We start from the raw sequence: 21,515 nt of genomic DNA, 5'->3' as shown, positions 1-21,515 counted from the left end.
GTGGGCGTTTATGTCTCCGTGGCACTCTTGAAGGTGTCATAAACACCTCAGAGAGGACGGACATACTTCAATGTAAATGCTCACGACAAGGAAAGATTGTAAATCTCAGATCTTAAGTTGAATTAGGTGTAGTCAGATTTACTGAAAGATGTATTTGAAGTTATGACTTGCTGATAATTGAACCTGTCTTCAAAATTAATGTAAACAGTTGAAACAATACACCAAATTATTGTCACAGACATATTTGTTATTCAGTAGCTGGAACTAGTGAGAAACTTTCTTACAGCATGACCCTGCCTGGACACGAAGTTGATAAGCTCACAAAACAAAAAAGACAACTGTATTTGAAGAAGATCAGTAAAAGGTAACTTAGACCACATCAAACTGACAGATCTGCTATGCAGTGTTCCCTACTCATGGTGTTAGAATGAAGTCCAACATTCAACATTTTTAAAAGTTTTGTTACATTTTATTCCATTTTTGTAGCAAAATTTAATCAAAATTCTCTGATCGATTTTTAAAATAAATCAATAACTGCCACTTGTAACCTTCTTGAGAAATAAGACAGACTAGACATCCAATATGGCTATCAGTGTACAGATACATTCATTAACACAATGCACAAATCGGACTAGTGCCAGCCCGCAAAAGTATGAATTCAATATTTTTTTGAATGCACCTGTTACATTGACACGGCAAGTAACCAAATACTACTCACACGAATGACCACCGCCAAACTGTGGTAAACCACAAATTTGACAACCCAGTTCCCAAATATTCTGCACACCACAACAAAAATGCCTTCGACAGCTGCTAAACTACGCGGACCATTTAGATACTCCCTTCCGGCACAAGTTTCTCTGAGCTACGCAGACAGGAATTTTCTCTCTAACACAGCCTGCACTCTCACAATCCCCCTGGCCTCAGCCTCAGCAAGCCTGTTCCCACTGCGCCATCTCGCCTTTTCCCTTCTCTCCTCTATCCACACCACCCATCGTTTTTCCAAATTTTGCACTGCCTTCTCCCACCACTCTCCCCCCCCCCTCCTCCCAACCAAGCATTCTCCCTCTCTCCCATACCCCCTTTTACCCCTCTTCCTTCCTCCCTCTTCATCCTCATGCTTCTCTCCCCCACCATTCCCCACCCCCTCTTCCTCTGCCTACATCCATTTTGTTGTACCGTCCTGTACTCTTTCCATCTGCGGCCGTGAATTCACCTGTCCACAGATCTGCCTCTTTCCCGCTAACCCGTCCTTGTGTCCCTCCCAACCAACTTTCTCCTCTATGAGCTTGGGCAACCAGTTTTGATAATCAAGTATTGATAATAAGTTTTTCTGCGGCCATGGGAGAGGTAGGATGGGGGGGGGGGGGGGGGAGAGGGGGAGAGAGAGAGAGAGAGAGAGAGAGAGAGAGAGAGAGAGAGAGAGAATGAATGTGCGAGGGCGGCACGCTACTGCTAGAAAAATAAGTAGTGCTTGAAAACTAGTGTGAATGCCATTTTCTGGTAGGCCTGTCTCACACGGAGTAAGGTTCTTTGCAAGTTTGCCAGATGGCATTGCTACACTTGCCGTCTAGCAGGTGGGGGCGATGGCTACCTCGCGTGCTGAACCTCTCACAAGGTGTACGGTTCAGCTCTGAAGCTAGCTAGCTGGCTGGCTCATCTCTGAACGGCAGGATGCATAAGCCGGGCAAACTGCACTCTTTCTCAAACAACTGTAACGAAACCATTCAGTAAAAAAATTTGATACTCACACATCTTATAGCTTCATTCATAAGCTTTATGATGAACTGCCTTTCATTTCTTTAACAATCATATTTATTGCAATATTTTGGGATTAAGTAAACTGCTGCAAGAATTTTGGAAAGCTTGTAGTGATCAACACAGGACACTACGAATTTGTGCTGGGTGCTTGTTAGGTCAGATGTTGCTGTATATAAAATGTAATTAACTTATTGATTTTTTTCTTAAACTTTAAAGGATATTGCTATCTAACACCAATATTGAGAAAATGGATTGTATACAAAATGCTTCATACTGAACTCACACACCAGTGATAAAGACGGAATGAATTATTCAAAAAATTCATGGTAATCCTAAATTGTTTCAGATACTGAAACAAGATTTTGGCAAATGATAGTACGCAAAGAGGAGATTATTGCACTATGTGATTAATATGCCAAACTTCCATACCTACTGCGATATTCGAGCAACTACAGTTGTTTTCAATGGCTCTGAGCACTATGGGACTCAACTGCTGTGGTCATAAGTCCCCTAGAACTTAGAACTACTTAAACCTAACTAACCTAAGGACAGCACACAACACCCAGCCATCACGAGGCAGAGAAAATCCCTGACCCCGCCGGGAATCGAACCCGGGAACCCGGGCGTGGGAAGCAAGAACGCTACCGCACGACCACGAGATGCGGGCTGTTTTCAATGAAATGATGTAATATTTAAGGGGAATCGATAGCTGGTGAAACAACAATTACTGTGGGTTTGGAATCACACGTGGGGAAATTTCACTTTCTTTTTATACCGAGAATGGGCATTTTCATAAACTATTGACTCGTCTTTCCATTAGTGGCTGTTTTACGATTCCGTCACAATTTCAACTGCATTATAATTTTAGTGACACGAATTTACAAATTCTCTTGTGTTTTGGCGAGAGAAGCAGATTTGAACATGGCAACAAGGGAACTTAACATATTACTCAAAACTTGCCACTGATTACATCTATCTGAAGAAAATTGAAGGGAATAAGAAGCCTGGTGAAAATAAGTCTATACTTCTGTTGAAATTTAATGTAACCCCATAGGCCAGTGTGTTTTTAATAATGAATGATATGGATTGACACTGGTCAAAGTATTTCATTTCTGTAGCTGAATGATCTGAGAAATACGAAAACATTTAAATTTTCAAAATCCAACCAACTACCTATCAAGTTGTAAACGGATTGCCAATATCTTTGTCAAACTAAAAGGTGTTTGTGGTGAGAAAGTACAACCCCACATTCTGTACAGGGATAGAAAAGAAAAGATGGCACGTTATGTGCTGTTAAACTGTTTTCATATTTCTTAGATTACTTAGATGTTGTTGTTGTTGTGGTCTTCAGTCTGAGACTGGTTTGATGCAGCTCTCCTTGCTACTCTATCCTGTGCAAGCTGCTTCATCTCCCAGTACCTACTGCATTTCTTCTGAATCTACTTAGTGTATTCATCTCTTGGTCTCTCTCTACGATTTTTACCCACCAAGCTGCTTTCCAATGCTAAATTTGTGATCCCTCGATGCCTCAGAAATATGTCCTACGAACCGATCCCTTCTTCTAGTCAAGTTGTGCCACAAACTCCTCTTCTCCCCAATTCTATTCAATATCTCCTCATTAGTTATGTGATCTACCCATCTAATCTTCAGCATTCTCCTGTAGCACCACATTTCGAAAGCTTCTATTCTCTTCTTGTCCAAACTATTTATTGTCCGTGTTTCACTTCCATACATGGCTACACTCCATACAAATACTTTCAGAAACGACTTCCTGACACTTAAATCTATACTCGATGTTAACAAATTCCTCTTCTTCAGAAACGCTTTCCTTGCCATTGCCAGTCTACATTTTGTATCCTCTCTACTTCGACCATCATCAGTTATTTTGCTCCCCAAATAGCAAAAGTCCTTTACTACCTCAAGTGACTCATTTCCTAATCTAATTCCGTCAGTATCACCCGACTTAATTCGACTGCATTCCATTATCCTCGTTTTGCTTTTGTTGATGTTCATCTTTTATCCTCCTTTCAAGACACTGTCCATTCCGTTCAACTGCTCTTCCAAGTCCTTTGCTGTCTCTGACAGAATTACAATGTCATCGGCGAACCTCAAAGTTTTTATTTCTTCTCCATGGATTTTAATACCTACTCTGAATTTTTCTTTTGTTTCCTTTACTGCTTGCTCAATATACAGATTGAACAACATCAGGGAGAGGCTACAACCCTGTCTCACTCCCTTCCCAACCACTGCTTCCCTTTCGTGTCCCTCGACTCTTATAACTGCCATCTGGTTTCTTGTGGAAATTGTAAATAGCCTTTCGCTCCCTGAATTTCACTCCTGCCAACTTCAGAATTTGAAAGAGAGTATTCCAGTCAACATTGTCAAAAGCTTTCTCTAAGTCTACAAATGCTAGAAACGTAAGTTTGCCTTTTCTTAATCTAGCTTCTAAAATAAGTCGTAGGGTCAGTATTGCCTCACGTGTTCCCATATTTCTACGGAATCCAAACTGATCTTCCCCAAGGTCGGCTTCTACCAGTTTTTCCATTCGTCTGCAAAGAATTCGGGTTAGTATTTTGTAGCTGTGACTTATTAAACTGATAGTTCGGGAATTTTCACATCTGTCAACACCAGCTTTTTTTTGGGATTGGAATTATTATATTCTTCTTGAAGTCTGAGGGTATTTCGCCTGTCTCATACATCTTGCTCACCAGATGGTAGAGTTTTGTCACGACTGGCTCTCCCAAGGCTGTCAGTAGTTCTAATGGAATGTTGTCTACTCCCGGGGCCTTGTTTCGACTCAGGTCTTTCAGTGCTCTGTCAAACTCTTCACGCAGTATCACATCTCCCATTTCATCTTCATCTACATCCTCTTCCAATCCCATAATATTGTCCTCAAGTACATCGCCCTTGTATAGACCCTCTATATACTTCTTCAACCTTTCTGCTTTCCCTTCTTTGCTTAGAACTGGGTTTCCATCTGAGCTCTTGATATTCATACAGGTGGTTCTCTTTTCTCCAAAGGTCTCTCTAATTTTCCTGTAGGCAGTATCTGTCTTACCTCTAGTGAGATGAGCCTCTACATCCTTACATTTGTCCTCTAGCCATGCCTGCTTAGCCATTTTGCACGTCCTGTTGATCTCATTTTTGAGACGTCTGTATTCCTTTTTGCCTGCTTCATTTACTGCATTTTTATATTTTCTCCTTTCGTCAATTAAATTCAATATTTCTTCTGTCACTCAAGGATTTCTACTAGCCCTTGTCTTTTTACTTACTTGATCCTCTGCTGCCTTCACCACTTCATCCCTCAAAGCTATCCATTCTTCTTCTACTGTATTTCTTTCCCCCATTCTCGTCAATTGTTCCTTTATGCTCTTCCTGAAACTCTGTACAACCTCTGGTTTCTTCAGTTTATCCAGGTCCCATCTCCTCAAATTCCCATCTTTTTGCAGTTTCTTCAGTTTTAACCTACAGTTCATAACCAATACATTGTGGTCAGAGTCCACGTCTGCCCCTGGAAATGTCTTACAATTTAAAACCTGGTTCCTAAATCTCTGTCTTACCATTATATAATCTATCTGAAACCTGTCAGTATCTCCAGGCTTCTTCCATGTATACAACTTTCTTTCATGATTCTTGAACCAAGTGTTAGCTATGATTAAGTTGTGCTCTGTGCAAAATTCTATCAGGCGGCTTCGTCTTTCATTTCTTACCCCCAATCCATATTCACCTACTACGTTTACTTCCCTCCCTTTTCCTACTACCGAATTCCAGTCACCCATGACTATTAAATTTTCGTCTCCCTTCACTATCTGAATATATTCTTTTATTTCATCGTACATTTCTTCAATTTCTTCGTCATCTGCAGAGCTAGTTGGCATATAGACTTGTACTACTGTCGTAGGCTTGGGGTTCGTGTCTATCTTGGCCACAACAATGCGTTCGCTGCGCTGTTTGTAGTAGCTTACCCGCATTCCTATTGTTTTATTCATTATTAAACCTACTCCTGCATTATCCCTATTTGTTTTTGTATTTATAACCGTATTCGCCTGACCAAAAGTCTTGTTCCTCCTGCCACCGAGCTTCACTAATTCCCACTATATCCAACTTTAACCTATCCATTTCCCTTTTTAAATTTTCTAACCTACCTGCCCGATTAAGGTATCTGACAATCCACGCTCCGATCCGTAGAACGCCAGTTTTCTTTCTCCTGATAACGACGTCCTCCTGAGTAGTCCCCGCCCGGAGATCCGAATGGGGGACTATTTTACCTCCGGAATATTTTACCCAAGAGGACGCCATCATGATTTATCCATACAGTAAAGCTGCATGCCCTCGGGAAAAATTACGGCCGTAGTTTCCCTTTGCTTTCAGCCGTTCGCAGTACCAGCACGGCAAGGCCGTTTTGGTTAGTGTTACAAGGCCAGATCAGTCAATCATCCAGACTGTTACCCTGCAACTACTGAAAAGGCTGCTGCCCTCTTCAGGAACCGTATGTTTGTCTGGCCTCTCAACAGATACCCCTCTGTTGTGGTTGCACCTACGGTACGGCTATCTCTATCGCTGAGGCATGCAAGCCTCCCCACCAACGGCAAGGTCTATGGTTCATAGGGGGATTACTTAGATAGGGAAATAAAATCCATTGCCTACGTTCAGTCCACATAATTCGTTATTAAAAAGATACTGAGGTACAGGATTCCACTAAAATTTCAAGAAAAGCAGTGGTTTACTTTCCCTAGACTTATTACCACCTTTATTTTCTTCTGAGAAACGTTATTAGTGATGACCTTTGACTAATGCGTTAGACTCCTTGTTGCCACATTAATCGGTTTCTATTGCCAAAATGACCTAAGATACACCCAACATAAATTCATAGCGAGCCCAATTTTTTCCTGCAAACTTTCCAAAATTCTTGCAGTAGTTTGTTTAATCCTAAAATATCATAATAAATATGACTATTAATGAACAATTAACATTCTAATGCAATAAAAATTGCAACAGAAATACACAACAGCAACTGATGGAAAGACGAGGCAGCAGTTTATGAAAATGCCAATTCTTGGCACAAAAATAAAGTGAAATTTCATCACGTATATTGTTCCAAACCCACAGTAATTCTCATTTAACCAACTATTTATGGCCCTTAAATATTACATCATTTCAATGCAAAAAATCTGTAGTCACCTGACCATCGTGGTAGATATGAAAGTTGGGCACATTAATCGTTTGGCGAAATACTCTCCTCTTTCCATACTTTCGCTTGCCAAAAATCTTGTTTCGATATTTGAAACAGTTTAAGAAATATGAGGAATTTTGTGAGTATTTCATTCCAGCTTTTTCAATGGCGTGCGAGCTTGGGACGAAGCACTTTACATAAGATCCATTTTCTCAATACTGGTGATAGATAGCAATATCCTTTAAAGTTTAAAGAAAAATTCAACATGTTAACTACATTTCATACACAGCAAAACATGATGTAATGTGCACCAAATGCAAATTCATAGCGATCTCTAGTTTTCACTGCAAACTTTCAAAAATTCTTGCAGTAGTTCACTTAATTCTACAATATCACAGCGAATATGATAGGCAGTTCACCATGAAGCTGGTGAACGAAGGTATAAGATGTGCAAGAATCAAAGTTTTTCACCAAATTGTTTCCCTACAACCTTTTGAGAAAGATCGTAGTTCATCTAGTGGGTGCGTAACACTGTTTGGTCTCGAGTTTAACTGGCGTTGTCTCAGAGTTCCCACACTGTAGGTTGCGAAGTCAGTACCCAAACAGTACTCCCGATCGGTCAGCGCAGGTAGCATTCAGGGAACCCTCCTAGGTCTCACAAGAAAAACAGCACCGGACCTATCACGGTATACACGAGTAGCTCCCTCTAGATCAGCCAGCTAGCAGATGACAGAGCTGTCACAGGAGCTGTCGAACGAGCTGGCAAGTGAGACTGCAGCACTGTGCGAGACGGGATTTGTATGTTTCTGCGCTATAAGTGAGTGGCTGCCCTTCCCTTATTTTATGCATTACTCCATCTACGAATTTCCATTATTATTACACAAATTCAGTACAGCTGCACATACAGTGATACGGTCGACAGCGACTAACCTTGGAGGACTCGTGCAACACGAGTTGAGAGTCGCGGACGAGGCACTGCAGAGGCACCGTCACGTCGATCACCTCGTCCGGGGATCCCACGTCATCTTCGACGTCGGATACCGCTGCGCCGCCCCCCGAGGTCGAGGCGCCAGCAGTGGTGGGCATCAGGCGGCCGTACAGGGCACGTACCACCACCAGCCCCCGGCGGGCTTCCTCGTCCGCGCGGACACGTGCGAACGTGGCCCTCATCAGCTCGACGGCAGCCTGTGCCTCTCGTCTCGTTTCTGCCATTCTGGAACATTTCGAAACCAGTTAATTATATGTTTGTTTGTTTTGTTTTAGTGCACAAAAATAACTAGGATCATATGTACCCGTGTCAAAACTGTGCACCACCGAGACAGAGAGGAGTAAAAAAGGACTAGCCATCAATCCCAATTGACAGAAGAGAAAACAGCTAAAAGCAATGGCGTGGAGAAAGGTCTGCAAAATACACCATAGAGAAACAGAGGTTCAGAACTAAAAATCAAATGGCCTCGCCATATTGCTACGACAAATAAAAAGTAAAACGAGGTCGGCAGCACGCACGTCGTTTGCTAAAATGACCGATAACTCAGACGGCAAATACAAACGAGAACGTAAGAGGTCAAGAAAGGGCAGTGTGTCAGGAAATGCTGGACTGTCAAATGTTGTGTGCAATTTCCACAAGGTGGTGGGGGAGAACCACTTAACAAATGGCGACGGCTAAAAAGACAGTCCCCAATATGCAACCTAGTTAAAATGATCTCGTGGTGAGAGAGCCGAGAGGAGGTCGTCCGAGCCGCTGGGAGAGGCTCATTCCCATTAACGAAGGACCAGTGGTGTTGTCAAAGTGACACCACACGGCGACAGACGGCAACACAGAGATTGTCGGAGGGAATGTAAGAACTGGCGGGCTGAGGTACGAGGACTGCAGCCTCGGCAGCAGCAGCCTCGTTTCCTGCCAGACTGACGTGGCCAGGAACCCACTTGAACACCTTAGTGACTATCAACAGTGAGCAAGTGACCATCGTTCCTGGACCCATTGTACTAAGGGATGGACGGTGTACAGCACACAGAGGCTTTGTAGGGCACTGACGGAGTCCAAGCTAACGATACAACTCGAAAAGCCCGTGTCGCCGGATGTACTGCGTGGTCCGATACGGGGCGAAGAACTCTGCAGTGTTCCGGAAGACGATACTGAAAAATGTCGGTGCGAATGACAAAAGCACGTCCGACACCACAGTCAGTCTGAGAGCCGTCAGTATATACAGAGGTACCACGCAAAGTCCTGTGCAAAGGTCACGAAACTGAAGGCGATAGAGTGATGCTAGAGTACTGTCCTTACAAAGCAAATGAAGGCCAAGGTAAGCAGGGACCGCCACGCGAAGCCGAGGTGGTGAAGTGTTTACACCCACCGGGAAAGTTGCAGGTAGCGTGAAGTTAAGCTGCCGGAGAAAGGGCCAAAAGCGAACTCCAGGAGGTAACAGAGAGCTGGGATACAGTCCATACTGGTGATAAAAGGAGTCACTGAAGAAGGAGGCATAGGAGGGGTGGCCACGCACGGCAGACGAATGGCACACATACCTGGAGAGGAGAACGTTACGGCAGTACGACAGCAGTAGTTCGGCAGCTTGCGCATACAGACACTCACCTGGGCTAGTGTAAAACGCCCAAGTGGCCAACAGTTTTGAGATGCCGTAAGAGGGACGGACGTGCAGATGCATAAACGAAACACGTGTAGTCTAGTTTTGGGTGGACAAGGGACCAGCACAAATGGAGGAGGGTCGTTTGATGTGCTCCCCAGGAAGTACCACTGAGCACATGTAGGAAACAGAAGGACTGCTTACAGTGAGCTACCAGGTAAGACGCGTGGGAGGACCAAAAAAGTTTCCCAGGAGCCCCAGGAATTTCGTAGTTTCAAAGAACGGAAGAGCGACAGGCCCAAGATGTAAAGGTGGTGGAAGAAACAGTTGCGCTGCCAGAAATTCATACGAACGGTTTTGTCAGTGGAAAAATGAAAGCCACTGTTGACGCTCCACGAGTAAAGGCGAATGAGACACCACTGGAGACGCCGCTCGACGACACAGGTCTGTCGAGAACTGCAATAGGTGGCAAAATTGTCAATTAAAATGGAGCCGAAGACACCCAGCACGAGACAGGCCATTACAGGATTAATGGTAATAGCAAAGAGGACAGCACTCGGGACGAAACCCTGACACACATCATTTTCCCGGACAAAAGTGTCTGACAGGGCAGAACCCATACACAGCTTGAAAACTCCGTCTTTCAAAAATTCCTGAAGGAAACGGGGCAGGCAGCCACGGAAGCCCCCACGTGTAGTGAGTACGGAGGATACCGGTCCTCCGGCAGGTGTAGTAGGATTTCTTCAAATCGAAAAACACAACCACAGTCTGGAATTTCTGCAGAAAACCCATTCCTGACACGGGTGGTTAAAGTGACGAGACGGTCAACTGCAGAATGGCACGCTCCAAATCCACACTGTGCATCTGTAAGTAAATTGTGAGATTCGAGCCACCGTACCAGCCGGGCACGGATCGTACGTTCCGTCACCTCGCAAACAAAGCTGGTGAGAGAAATGCGGCAGTAGCTAGAAGGAAGCTGTTTGTCCTTACAAGGCTTAGGTACGGGTATAACAGTGGCGTCACACCAGTGTGTGGGAAACGTGCCATCTGCCCAGATGCGGTTGTACGTATGAAGCAGAAAGTGCTTGCCCGAAAGAGTGCTGAAACATTCGAATGTGAATTTTGGCCTGGGGTAGAGGATTGGGATGAAGTTAGAGCACGATCTAGCTCCCTCACAGTAAAGGTGGCATTGTAGCACTCACAATTCCCTCGTTTTTCAGGGAGGAAGGCAGGGTGATAGTGGGAGGAGCTCAAATCTCAGCAAAATGACAGCCCAGAGTGCCGGAGATAGCAATAGGGTCTACAATGGCATCGTCTGCTACTGTCAGGTCGGAAGGTGGGAAATTGATGTCGGTCCCAGAGAGCCGTCGGAGGTTGGCCCACACAACAGAAGAGGGAGTGGAACTGTTATAAGAATTAGTGAACGAAATCCAGCTTTTTTTGCTATCCTGAAGAATGTAACTACGCTGTGTGGCATCTGTTTATAATGAATTACACCGTGGGATCACACTAAAAAATGCGGAGAACACGTCTCCGTGGGAGAATTGCGTCGCGTCACGCCTCAGTCCACCACAGAACTGGGACACGGCTCTGTAAAGAGGAAGTGCGAGAGATGGAACGTTCCATGGTGGTAAGGGTAACATTTTTAACATAATACTCTATCTGGTAATCACAACTCGGGAAACGTCGTTCGTCGAAGGTCGCCACGGAGGAGTTATGCCTACTGTCGTGGGAGTCGGCAAACGGATAGCACAGGGGAAACGGTCACTCGAGTACGTGTCAGACATAACGGACCACTCGAGACGACGGGCAAGCTGTGCGGTGCAGAGGGATAGGTCCAAATGGAAGTAGGTATGCATAGAGTCTGAAAGGAACACAGTTGCTGCTGCATTAAGGCAGAAGAGTTAAGTCGATTAAGGTCAGCCACGAGGGCACCTCTCTGACAAGTTCTGGGAGAATGCCGAACAGGATAGTGCACATTAAAGTCACCGAGCAGCACAAACGGGTGAGGTAGCTGCCCAATGAGCTGGAGGGAGTCTGCCCCGGTGACATCGTATGACGGAGGGAGAAGGTTAAGTGAGGAAGGGAAAGGCGAACTGCAACAGCTGGAAGACTGGTAGTCAGGGAGATGGCTCGACTTTGAACATCATCCTGTATGAGCGACACGACTCCCACACGAGACGAAATGCCATCCTCGGGCAGAGGGCGGGGGGGGGGGGGGGGTCAAAATGGACCGGGAAGAAATGCAAGAGCTTAAAGCGGTCTTGAGACTGCAATTTTGTTTCCTTAAGGCAGAGAACAAGTAGATGCTGCAATTCTAAGAGCAGCTGTAACTGCTCTCTATCGGATCGAAGACCGTGAACGTACCATCGGACGAGAGTCGTGACGAAAAAATGAAGGGGTGTCATCTCGGCGGCTTCAAAGACTCACTGCTACTGAGCACAGAGACAGGAGGATCCTACTCCACGAGGTCCACAGGAGCGTCGGCATTCTCCTTCTGTCAGCCTGCGGAGTACGGGGCAAAGGAACGGTCGGAGGTGCGTACCGCAGACACGGACTCCTTCCAACTGGGTGCCCCCATCTTAGGAGATTGTTCACCCCTCCCGAACACCTGACAGAAGGACCAATCAGCAATTTGGGAATCGCTCCTCCCTGGGCCTGGCCTGTACCAGGCGGTACGTGCGAACCTACCTGTCGACCCAGGACTGGGAATTACGCGTGACCCAGTCACCTATTGATCATCAGATGCACAGGCCGGCCTTCAGGAGCGCACGAGGAGGAGGAGGAGGAGGAGGAGGAGGAGGAGGAGGAAGAAGAAGAGGAAGAATAATAAGAGAAGAACCTCAAATGCCAAAGTGGAGGAAGGATAGGAGAAGGCGAATGCAGAAAGAAAAAGGGAATGAATGACAGTGGAGAGTATACTAATATTGACTACCAAAAATGCAGAATACATTTCCAAAAACAGTCCAGACATGTTCCCCAGGGGAAGGGAAATAGAATAGCAACAGGACGGACATGCAGCACGAAAGGGAGGGGGGGGGGGGGGCATTAATTTTAGGTTTTCTTACGGTAAGAAAGTTTTATAAAATAATATTATGTCGATGCATAAGTTCGTAGTATTTTTCCACATTTTTAATAAACAAAAGAGATATATGTAACAGAGACTTTAGTCATCAATAATATATTATCCTTCACTGTTTACAACACTGCCAATGCTGGGCTAACTTTTCTCTTCTGTGACTTGAGAAATCGTGTGGTTTTGAGGCAAAGTATTTGCCGAGCCACGTTCGGAGCACATTTTCATCCAGAAAGGAAGTTCCTTGACGATTGTTCGATTGAGAGCAGAAAAGGCGAAAATCTCTGGGCGTGAGATCAGGTGAATAAGGTGAGTGCAGAATGACTTCCGAACCCAACTGCCGTACATTGCTTTTTGTCAGTCTAGCAGAATGTGGGCGGGCGTTATCACGGGTAGCACCACTTCACGCTGTCGTCGTCCTCTGACTGTGTCTGTGAGACGTCTCAGTCATTGACAATAAACATCAGCAGTTATGGTTACACCTCTGGGAAGCAAAACAAACCATTGCTGTTTCACCAGATGCATAAAATTTTGTTTTGTGGATGCTGCTTTGTTTGGTCTCTACCTTTAATTTCTTTTCCTTCTGTTAGCATAAAGACACCACTTATCACCACCAGTGGTGACACAGGATAGGAATGGTTAGTGCTGTTCACGAGTGAACTAATGACGATCGAGCACAGATGCACATATGGCGACCCATTGATTTCTGTGATTTTGGCTTAGAGCATGCGGTACTCGTACCAAATCTGAACTTCCCCAGTATGTTCAAATGTCACACAATGGTGCAATGACCACGGTTAATTACATTTGCCAGTTCTCTAGTATGCTGACACGGAGCATCGTGAATTAACGTGTTCAAACAATCTTCATCAAACACTGGCCATCTACCTAAATGTGGAGAGTCAGTAATGTCAAAATGATTCTCCTTAAAACGAGTAAACCATTATGCTCTCTCCATTGACATTATCCCCATACACGGTGCAAATGTTTCTGGCTTCATCCACTGCTGTCACCCCCCTATTGATCTCAAACAGAAGAACATGTCACAAATTTTCTAATTTCTCCACTTGGCACTATTTTCTAGTGTCCACAGTTCCACTCACTATCTCTGAATGACAAAATAGCAACAATTTAACTGAAACAGCAAAAGTTAATGACAAATAAAAAATGAAAATCGATAAATAAACCCATATGACCTGGAATACCAATGTGCAAGACAAAAATACAAACTTATGCATCAATGTAATATTATTAGAGAGGGAGAGAGGTACGTTCAGTTTTGAGTTTTGAGATGTGGATTGGCCAGATACAGAATTTGGCCACATTAAATCCAGAAATTTTCTCATAAATATTAGAGGTGCAAACCATCCTGTACTGTCATAATCTATAAATGAGCAAGTGTACAATTAATTTCTTTTTAATCCTAATAATTAAATGGAACTAAAACAGTCTTGAAAGCTGTTATTTATACACTGTGTAAAAAACAGTGCACCCAAACTTTTGGGAAACAATCTTCACACACACACACACACACACACACACACACACACACACACACACAGAGAGAGAGAGAGAGAGAGAGAGAGAGAGAGAGAGAATAAAATACGTCATATCAATATGGGTTTGAAAATGCTATGTTTCCATGTTAGAACTCATTTCATATTGCTCTTCACATAATCACATGAATCCAGGATCAATGGAGAAACTTACTGTGCTTTCTCAGAAAATCCCCCACGTTCCTGTTAGAATGTGCGCCTTTACAATTTCGACAGAACATATATTTTGTGCATGACGGACCTCTGTTTCTATGTGAACATTTGTCAGCTTCTAAATAACATATTCTATGACGGATGGATAGGTAAAGGGGGACTTACCCCTCGGCCGATACTCTCTCCAGATCTAAACCCACACAGTGCATCAGAGACTTGATGTAATGGTGAGTTGACACGTATCCTTGGTAACATTCTGAACATTTCATTTACGGAAGTGTTTCACACTGTGCTGAAACTTTCTTTTCCTGTGAGTTTCCCAGGACTAATATATTGAAGAGTTGTAGAAACTGAGCTCTAACTTGGAAATAAAATGTTTCCAGACCCATGACCATATATGTATTGTTTTCCTCTACATGTGAGGAGGGTTTCCTGAAAGTCTGGCCATACATTCCTTACACACTATATGTAGGTGATATCCTACACACAAGGTGGGTGGGAAATAACTATGTTTTGAAATTGACATACTTTTCATCTTTGCAAAGTTATTTATTTGAAATTACTACATTACATACACTGTTATATGGGGATATGATTGCAAATGTTGACAGTGTGTAACGGTTCACCTAATTTGTTTCTTCATTTGTTGTCCTCAGTGTCGACATACTGCATTGCTAGACCAGCTACAAAATAGGGTTTGTAATTTGGACACTGACTACTGTAAATAATGTAGCCGACAGAGGCACAGTTGCGTTTCACAGCAGCTTACTTTCACTTTTCACAACCGCCCCATATACACATTTAATATGGCCAGTGCACTATTATTGTAACTTCCCATAAGCCTCATTAATAGTTAGCAGGCAAACATCCACATACTGCTACAGTAGTTTACTGCTGAACATCTGTGAGCAGTAAAAGCCTAACCACACAGTTCACAGTTTTTTCGGAATAATCAGGTACGTATGGAACAGACACTGTCATTGCTTCAACACACGGCCTATTGGTGTAACACTTATTTCACTGTTAAGTTGATGCATTGTTGTCGTTCTAACTGACACAGGTTCCTCGTCTGAAACTCAGCCGTGAACTGACTGCCCCGTGACCAAAAATCGGACCCTTATAAATCATCACAATAATAGGTACTGAAACTTCACATAGTTCGATGTTTAACTTACATAAATAACAATTAAAACATAACTCATTAAATTAACTGAATACATCGAAACATTGGATCTTTTTAACAGTTTCTTCTACTGCAACAGTTAGGCTGAATTATTTGATTAAAACATGAAATTAACAAATATAAGTGCACAAACAATACTTTGGGCAAAACTGTGAATTACTTTGGAATTAATTAAGGGCTGGCTTTGCTAACATATTTTCGAATAGAGCCAAATAGATACTTTAAGGTTACTAGCATTTCGTCTTCCAAATGTTTACAATTATTACAGGATTTATATTTCTTTATCAGTCAATTTAAGTTACGAAACAATAACTGATTTCACCCTATAACAAAGGATACTAACTAGGAATAGTCAAAATAAACTAGAAAATCAATTACATACCGAAAACTAAGCACAAAATTAGAGTGGGTGTAAAAGTCTTTAAAACTGAGGGCCAAATTTTCTCTTATATGGAAATGCAGATTATATTCACATACGTTACTGGTCATTAGTAAAAAAAAAAAAAAAAAAAAAAAAAAAAAAAAAAAAAAAAAAAAAAAAAAAAGAAGAATTTTAAGGAGGCAGATGGCAAAACAAGAGGGGACATAAAAAATATCCCAGCTCGCTTCTTCACAAGTCCATTAAATCTCAATGTAGGCGTCTGTGACGTCGACCAATCTCCTCGAACGAACTGGAACGGAAGCCACAGCTTTCTGGAGGAAGTTGTGTGGGATGTTGGTTTTTTAACAAAAACAATAATTTTAAACTAGGTGTGTCTCTTTTGTCATAGGTGTTGAATGAAACCTTGAAAATGATGTAGCAATCATTAATTTTGGTTAAGTAAAATGCGAGATGCAGTGTACCGAGGAAAAAGATTATTATATACACGATGGAAAACGCAGCACTGATAGTTTTTCACAGTTAGCTGAGGAACATTCAGTTACACTGCAGTATGCAAAATACTCTCCTAAAGTTCAGGGATTTCTGAAATACACTAACTGATGATGATGATGATGACGACGACGATTGGTTTGTGGGGCGCTCAACTGTGCAGTCATCAGCACCCGTACAAAGTCCAAATTTTTGCACAGTTCAATTTGTACACAGTTGAATCTAGCCACTGTTACGAATGATGATGATGACAAATCAAACACCCAGTCCCCGCGCAGAGAAAATCCCCAACCAAGCTGGGAATCGAACCCAGGACCCCGTGATCCAGAGGCAGCAATGTTAGTCACTGGACCACGAGCTACGGACATACACTAACTGATGTAAAGTGCAGTGACAGAGAGAGCACTGAAACTGTGAAAAACTGAACACTTCCAGTTTACATCATCCTTTCACCAGTGTGCGGTGTCACTGCCTCGAGCAGCACTGCAGGATGCACTTCAGCAAGGGGGATACCACCTCTTGCTCTGATACTGCTTGCAAAGCAAATAATATTTTTTCCTTTTTCTTCTTCTTGTACATACTAAATACATGAACTGTGGGTGTATGACATATCCAAACCCCACTATTATCCAGAATATAATTTACACGTAACGGATAATAACTGTAAAAATATTTCATGTAGAAACACTGTCTAACATACTGATTGCTACTCCACAAGAGCTGGTTAGATCATCTTGCTGAAGCTGTAGCCTTTATGTGGAACACCTGGTTGCTCAGAAGACACAGATGCCAGTTGAGCATTAATGTAAATTGATGACATTTTCAGCAACATCTCTAAAATCATATTCATCAAACAGCAGTCTGAACACTGTCCCTGAACATCACTAGCATCAAAATATTCATGGGCCTCTACTGGGGAGATGGTGCACCTGTGTCATTTTTTTTTTTTACACATAAAAAAATATTTCTTTTTATCTCTTCTTTAAAAAAACTTTTTGTAGCCTTTACGTGACATATTTTAATGTGCGCTGCATCATCAAATTACTCATTTTGGTCAGTGAGCTACATAAATTAATTAACAGAGTTACTATTTCATTGACCAAATTCAACTAATAAATATATTTTTTTCTATTTCATGTTGGCATTACTAAGTACTAGAGTAATGGAAATGCTCTGCATAAAGCAATAGAGCTGATAGACACTGGCAGACTCTTTGAAAGTAGATGTGAAGTATCCCAACAAACACTGCTAACAATGTTTCAAGAACAGTCTTGAATGATGACTCCAGGAACATACTAAAACCCCTTAACATATTGTTCACACAGGGATTGTGAGGACAAGATGAGAATAATTACATCATGCAGAGAGGAATTCAAACAATCATTCTTCCCAAGCTTCGTACATGAACAGAACAGAAAGAAACCTTAACAGTCGGTACCGTGGCGCGTACTCTGTGTCACGCACTTTGCGGTGGTTTGCAGAATACGGACATATTTGTAGATCTAATGCCCGTTCCTTAATTATTTGTCTAATTACGTTTACAAATATGCCTCTTAGAGAGCTTTCCCAAACAATTTCAAATGTGATCATTTATATTTCATTTTTATCAGCTGTCAGGTAGTAAAGACAAGTATTTACAGTAAATTACTGCAAAAAGGAAGTCTTACTTCCAAAGTCAAACAATAGAAAGCCCACGTTGGAATATCAATAATTGGAATATCAATAATATGAAAAGGATAGGTTGCACAGATTGCACCGCACCATAAAGAAGACAAGTCAAGTTGCAGACAGGTGCAACAAAAAGACTGCTACACACTGAGCATTCGGCCAAAGCAATCTGCAGAAAATTCAGAGTGTGACCATGTTTCTATCAGCATTACTACATACCTCGCGTCTAATATAAGTACTGGCCAAAATTCTATCTGTCAATCAGTACAAAATCCCACCTCTGTAGTCGAGGTCACTGATACAGACCTGTGTGGTGGCATCGACTTCGGTGAGCCAGTTCGAATCCCGGTTGTGGAAAATTTCACTGCCAGTATTTAGCTGGCAGAGGAAGGAGAGGTGGTGATCACCAGCCTCTGCACCAATTTCCCGGCTTACATTCCAAACCTCTGCTCAGTCTCCGAAGTGAGGCCACACGACACTGTCGACGGTGAACTGTCTGTCTGACAGGGACGTTAAGCTCAGTGGCCCCACTAGTGCAGTAGGATGTGTGCTGGAATTCCCTCTCCCTTCCCTTCATTCGTAACAACACAAACCCAGCAGCACAATGTACAAGCAGCCACCACAGTCATCCTCAGAGCACAGATACTGGATTTACCCCTGAATATAAGACAAATCTGAATATTAGATGACCCCTTTATTTTAAGAAGCTCCTTAAGAAAAAGCTTATTTTTAACATATTCCGAGTAATCAGAATTACAAACTGTTTTATTGACAAAGTATCTGCCAAAACATTAAAATTACGCCTATTCTAAACTTATGGCATTTATTGATTGTTTACATTAATTTTTGGACTGTTTCCTTTTCTATCTTTTTTGCTTTTTAACTTTGTTGTCTGTGGTATCACTATTTTAAATAATAATAATAATAACAATAACCATCACCACCTGCTGCCCCCCCCCCCCCCCCAACAGCACAGCTGTGAAATTTGTGTGTTTGTTGTCACAAATATTTGGCTGTTACCATATCTTAGGTTGTTGTTACAGTGGGACCTGAGAACATATCCCCTTTTTTCCCAAATACATATCAGATTTTGCTTCTACACTGACGTGATAATGTTTCTTGCTTTCAAACATATCACCTGCCCGCCACTCTCTCACTAGCTGCAAAGAACCAGCAGCCGACACACACCCTTTTCCGTTCCCGTCATAGGACACAGTGAGCTCCGACAATATTGCAGCGAGAAACACAGAAGTATTCCACTGGTCCGTATCTAAACTTTTATGACCTCCTGCAGTAATGAATACTATTGTTGAGTATTTGTCCAGTTGTAAAGTCACTTCGATTGTGACTACAAATTACAAACTACAAAAGCAATCTGCAGTTTAAATGTGGCAGATAGCCATAATAAGCCACAACACGAGGTACAGACTACCACAGTTGGCAGCACGACAGATTTGCTGGTCGCTCTCTGCTCCCCTTCCTACTCTCCTCTAGGTCTCGGCCGAGCTGACGCCACTGTTAGCCTTCCGACCCTTCTGTAGTGCTGAGCTCGAGCAACTGTGAATTACAGACTGCAGTATCTTCTAATGTGGAGCTCATATCTAAAAACTAATACACAAATGAAAGACAATAATTACGATTCACTCCATTCACAAACTTTCACTCGTCCTGCGATCTAGAGACATCCGTCAGTACTCTCTCCACAGTGGCTCTTGCCACTGTGCTTTATTCTTGGTAGAACAATTATAATTGGTTTAATGCAATATTTCATTTGTTAGACACTTCATTCTGGATTTATTTTCCTTCTCGTTTCAAGTGAACATTGCCATTATGTTCTAAAGATGATTAAAAGCCAGTAATATTTTTACCTGGTATTGTAATATGTGAACAGTGACCAAATTTCTCATTTGCAATCCACTTAGTAAATCACTACGGTCTCTCATAACCAAATAAAATATTGGTCTGGATCCTGAATTAACTGATGTTTTTTTAAGAACAACCTTCACTTAAAAAGCGGCAGCATTAATGTCTGTATACGGTATACGTACATGTATAAGAATGTTTATTGCGAACCTGTTCAAACACAACAAAAGTTTGAAAGAGGATAGAATTTAATGCTATTTCCTCCTGTGTTTCACAAAATTATCAAATTATAATCAGAGTGGTAGACTCGTGCAGTGATTTCTGATAGTTTCTCGCTTATCTCTCGCAATAGTGCTGTGCAAGCCAATGTCATGTGATTGTTTGAGCAAAGTCAATACTGAATACAGGGAAATCTTGAGCCTGTCGGAACACGAGTACCGTTTCCCAATCCCACCCTTCCGAATTCTTCAAAATAAATCAGCACACGGCCTCAATACTGAAGCTTCATCTCTAAGTGTAAGACCACCCCCACAAATGTGAAACTACCCTTATATTCTTTAAAAAACTACGTAAAAATGTTGACATCTGCAACAATAGTTAAATCTGTGAATATAAGGTGAACCTGAATCTTTTGTATGACAAATTTGGGAAAAAAAACTCGTCTTACCCTGAAGCAACAAAGAAACTGGTTTAGGCATTAGTATTCGAATACAGAGATATGTAAACAGGCAGAATATGGCGCTGCAGTCAACAACGCCTACATAAGACACCAAGTGTCTGGCGCAGTTGGTGAATCGGTTATTGCCGCTACAATGGCAGGTTATCAAGATTTAAGCGAGTTTGAACTTTGTGTTATAGATGGCACACAAACGGTGGGACACAGCATCTCCAAGGTGGCTATGAGTTGGGGATTTACCCGTAAGATCATTTCACGAGTGTACCATAAATATCAGGAAGCTGGTAAAACATCAAATCTCCGACATCGCTGCGGACAGTAAAAGATCCTGCAAGAACAGGACCAATGACGACTGATGAGAATCCTTCAACATGAAAGAACTGCAACCCTTCCGCAAATTGCAGCAGATTTCAATGCTGGACCATCAACAAGTGTCAGTGTGCAAACCATTCAACAAAACATTATCTGTATGGGTTTTTGAAGTCTAAGGCCCACTCCTGCACCCTCGATGACTGCACAACACAAAGCTTTACGCCTCGCCTGGGCCCATCATCACTGGCATTGAACTGTTGACAACTGGAAACATGTCGCCCGGTTGGACGAGCAGGCATGTCAGCAGGCAACTGTTCAAGCTGGTGGAGACTCTGTAATGGTAGGTGGGGCATTTGCAGTTGGAGTGGTATGGGGTCCCTGATACGTCTAGATATGACTGACAGGTGACATGTACGTAAGCATCCTGTCTGATTACCTGCATCCATTCATGTGCATTCCAATGGACTTGGGCAATTCCAGCCAGACAATGTGACACACCCCACATGTCCAGAACTGCTACAGAGTGGCTACAGGAACACTCTTCTCCATTTAAACAATTCTGCTAGTCACCAAACACCCCAAACATGAAGATTATTGAGCATATCTGGGATGCCTTGCAACGTGCTGTTCACAAGATATCT

General features: G+C 42.6%; 1 protein-coding gene across 1 annotated transcript in view; it reads right to left on the bottom strand.

Annotated features, from left to right (window-relative positions):
- LOC124720272 (dnaJ homolog subfamily C member 11) overlaps positions 1-21,515 on the bottom strand; it is a 135,017-nt gene that overhangs the window by 7,550 nt on the left and 105,952 nt on the right. The window contains exon 10 of the mRNA XM_047245589.1: positions 7,865-8,147. Within this exon, the coding sequence (XP_047101545.1) occupies positions 7,865-8,147 (283 nt within the window). The remainder of the gene's footprint in view (positions 1-7,864; positions 8,148-21,515) is intronic.

The sequence above is a fragment of the Schistocerca piceifrons genome, chromosome 11, assembly GCF_021461385.2.
Source record: "Schistocerca piceifrons isolate TAMUIC-IGC-003096 chromosome 11, iqSchPice1.1, whole genome shotgun sequence".
Classification (NCBI taxonomy): domain Eukaryota; kingdom Metazoa; phylum Arthropoda; class Insecta; order Orthoptera; family Acrididae; genus Schistocerca; species Schistocerca piceifrons.
This window is presented reverse-complemented; position numbering and strand designations above follow the sequence as displayed.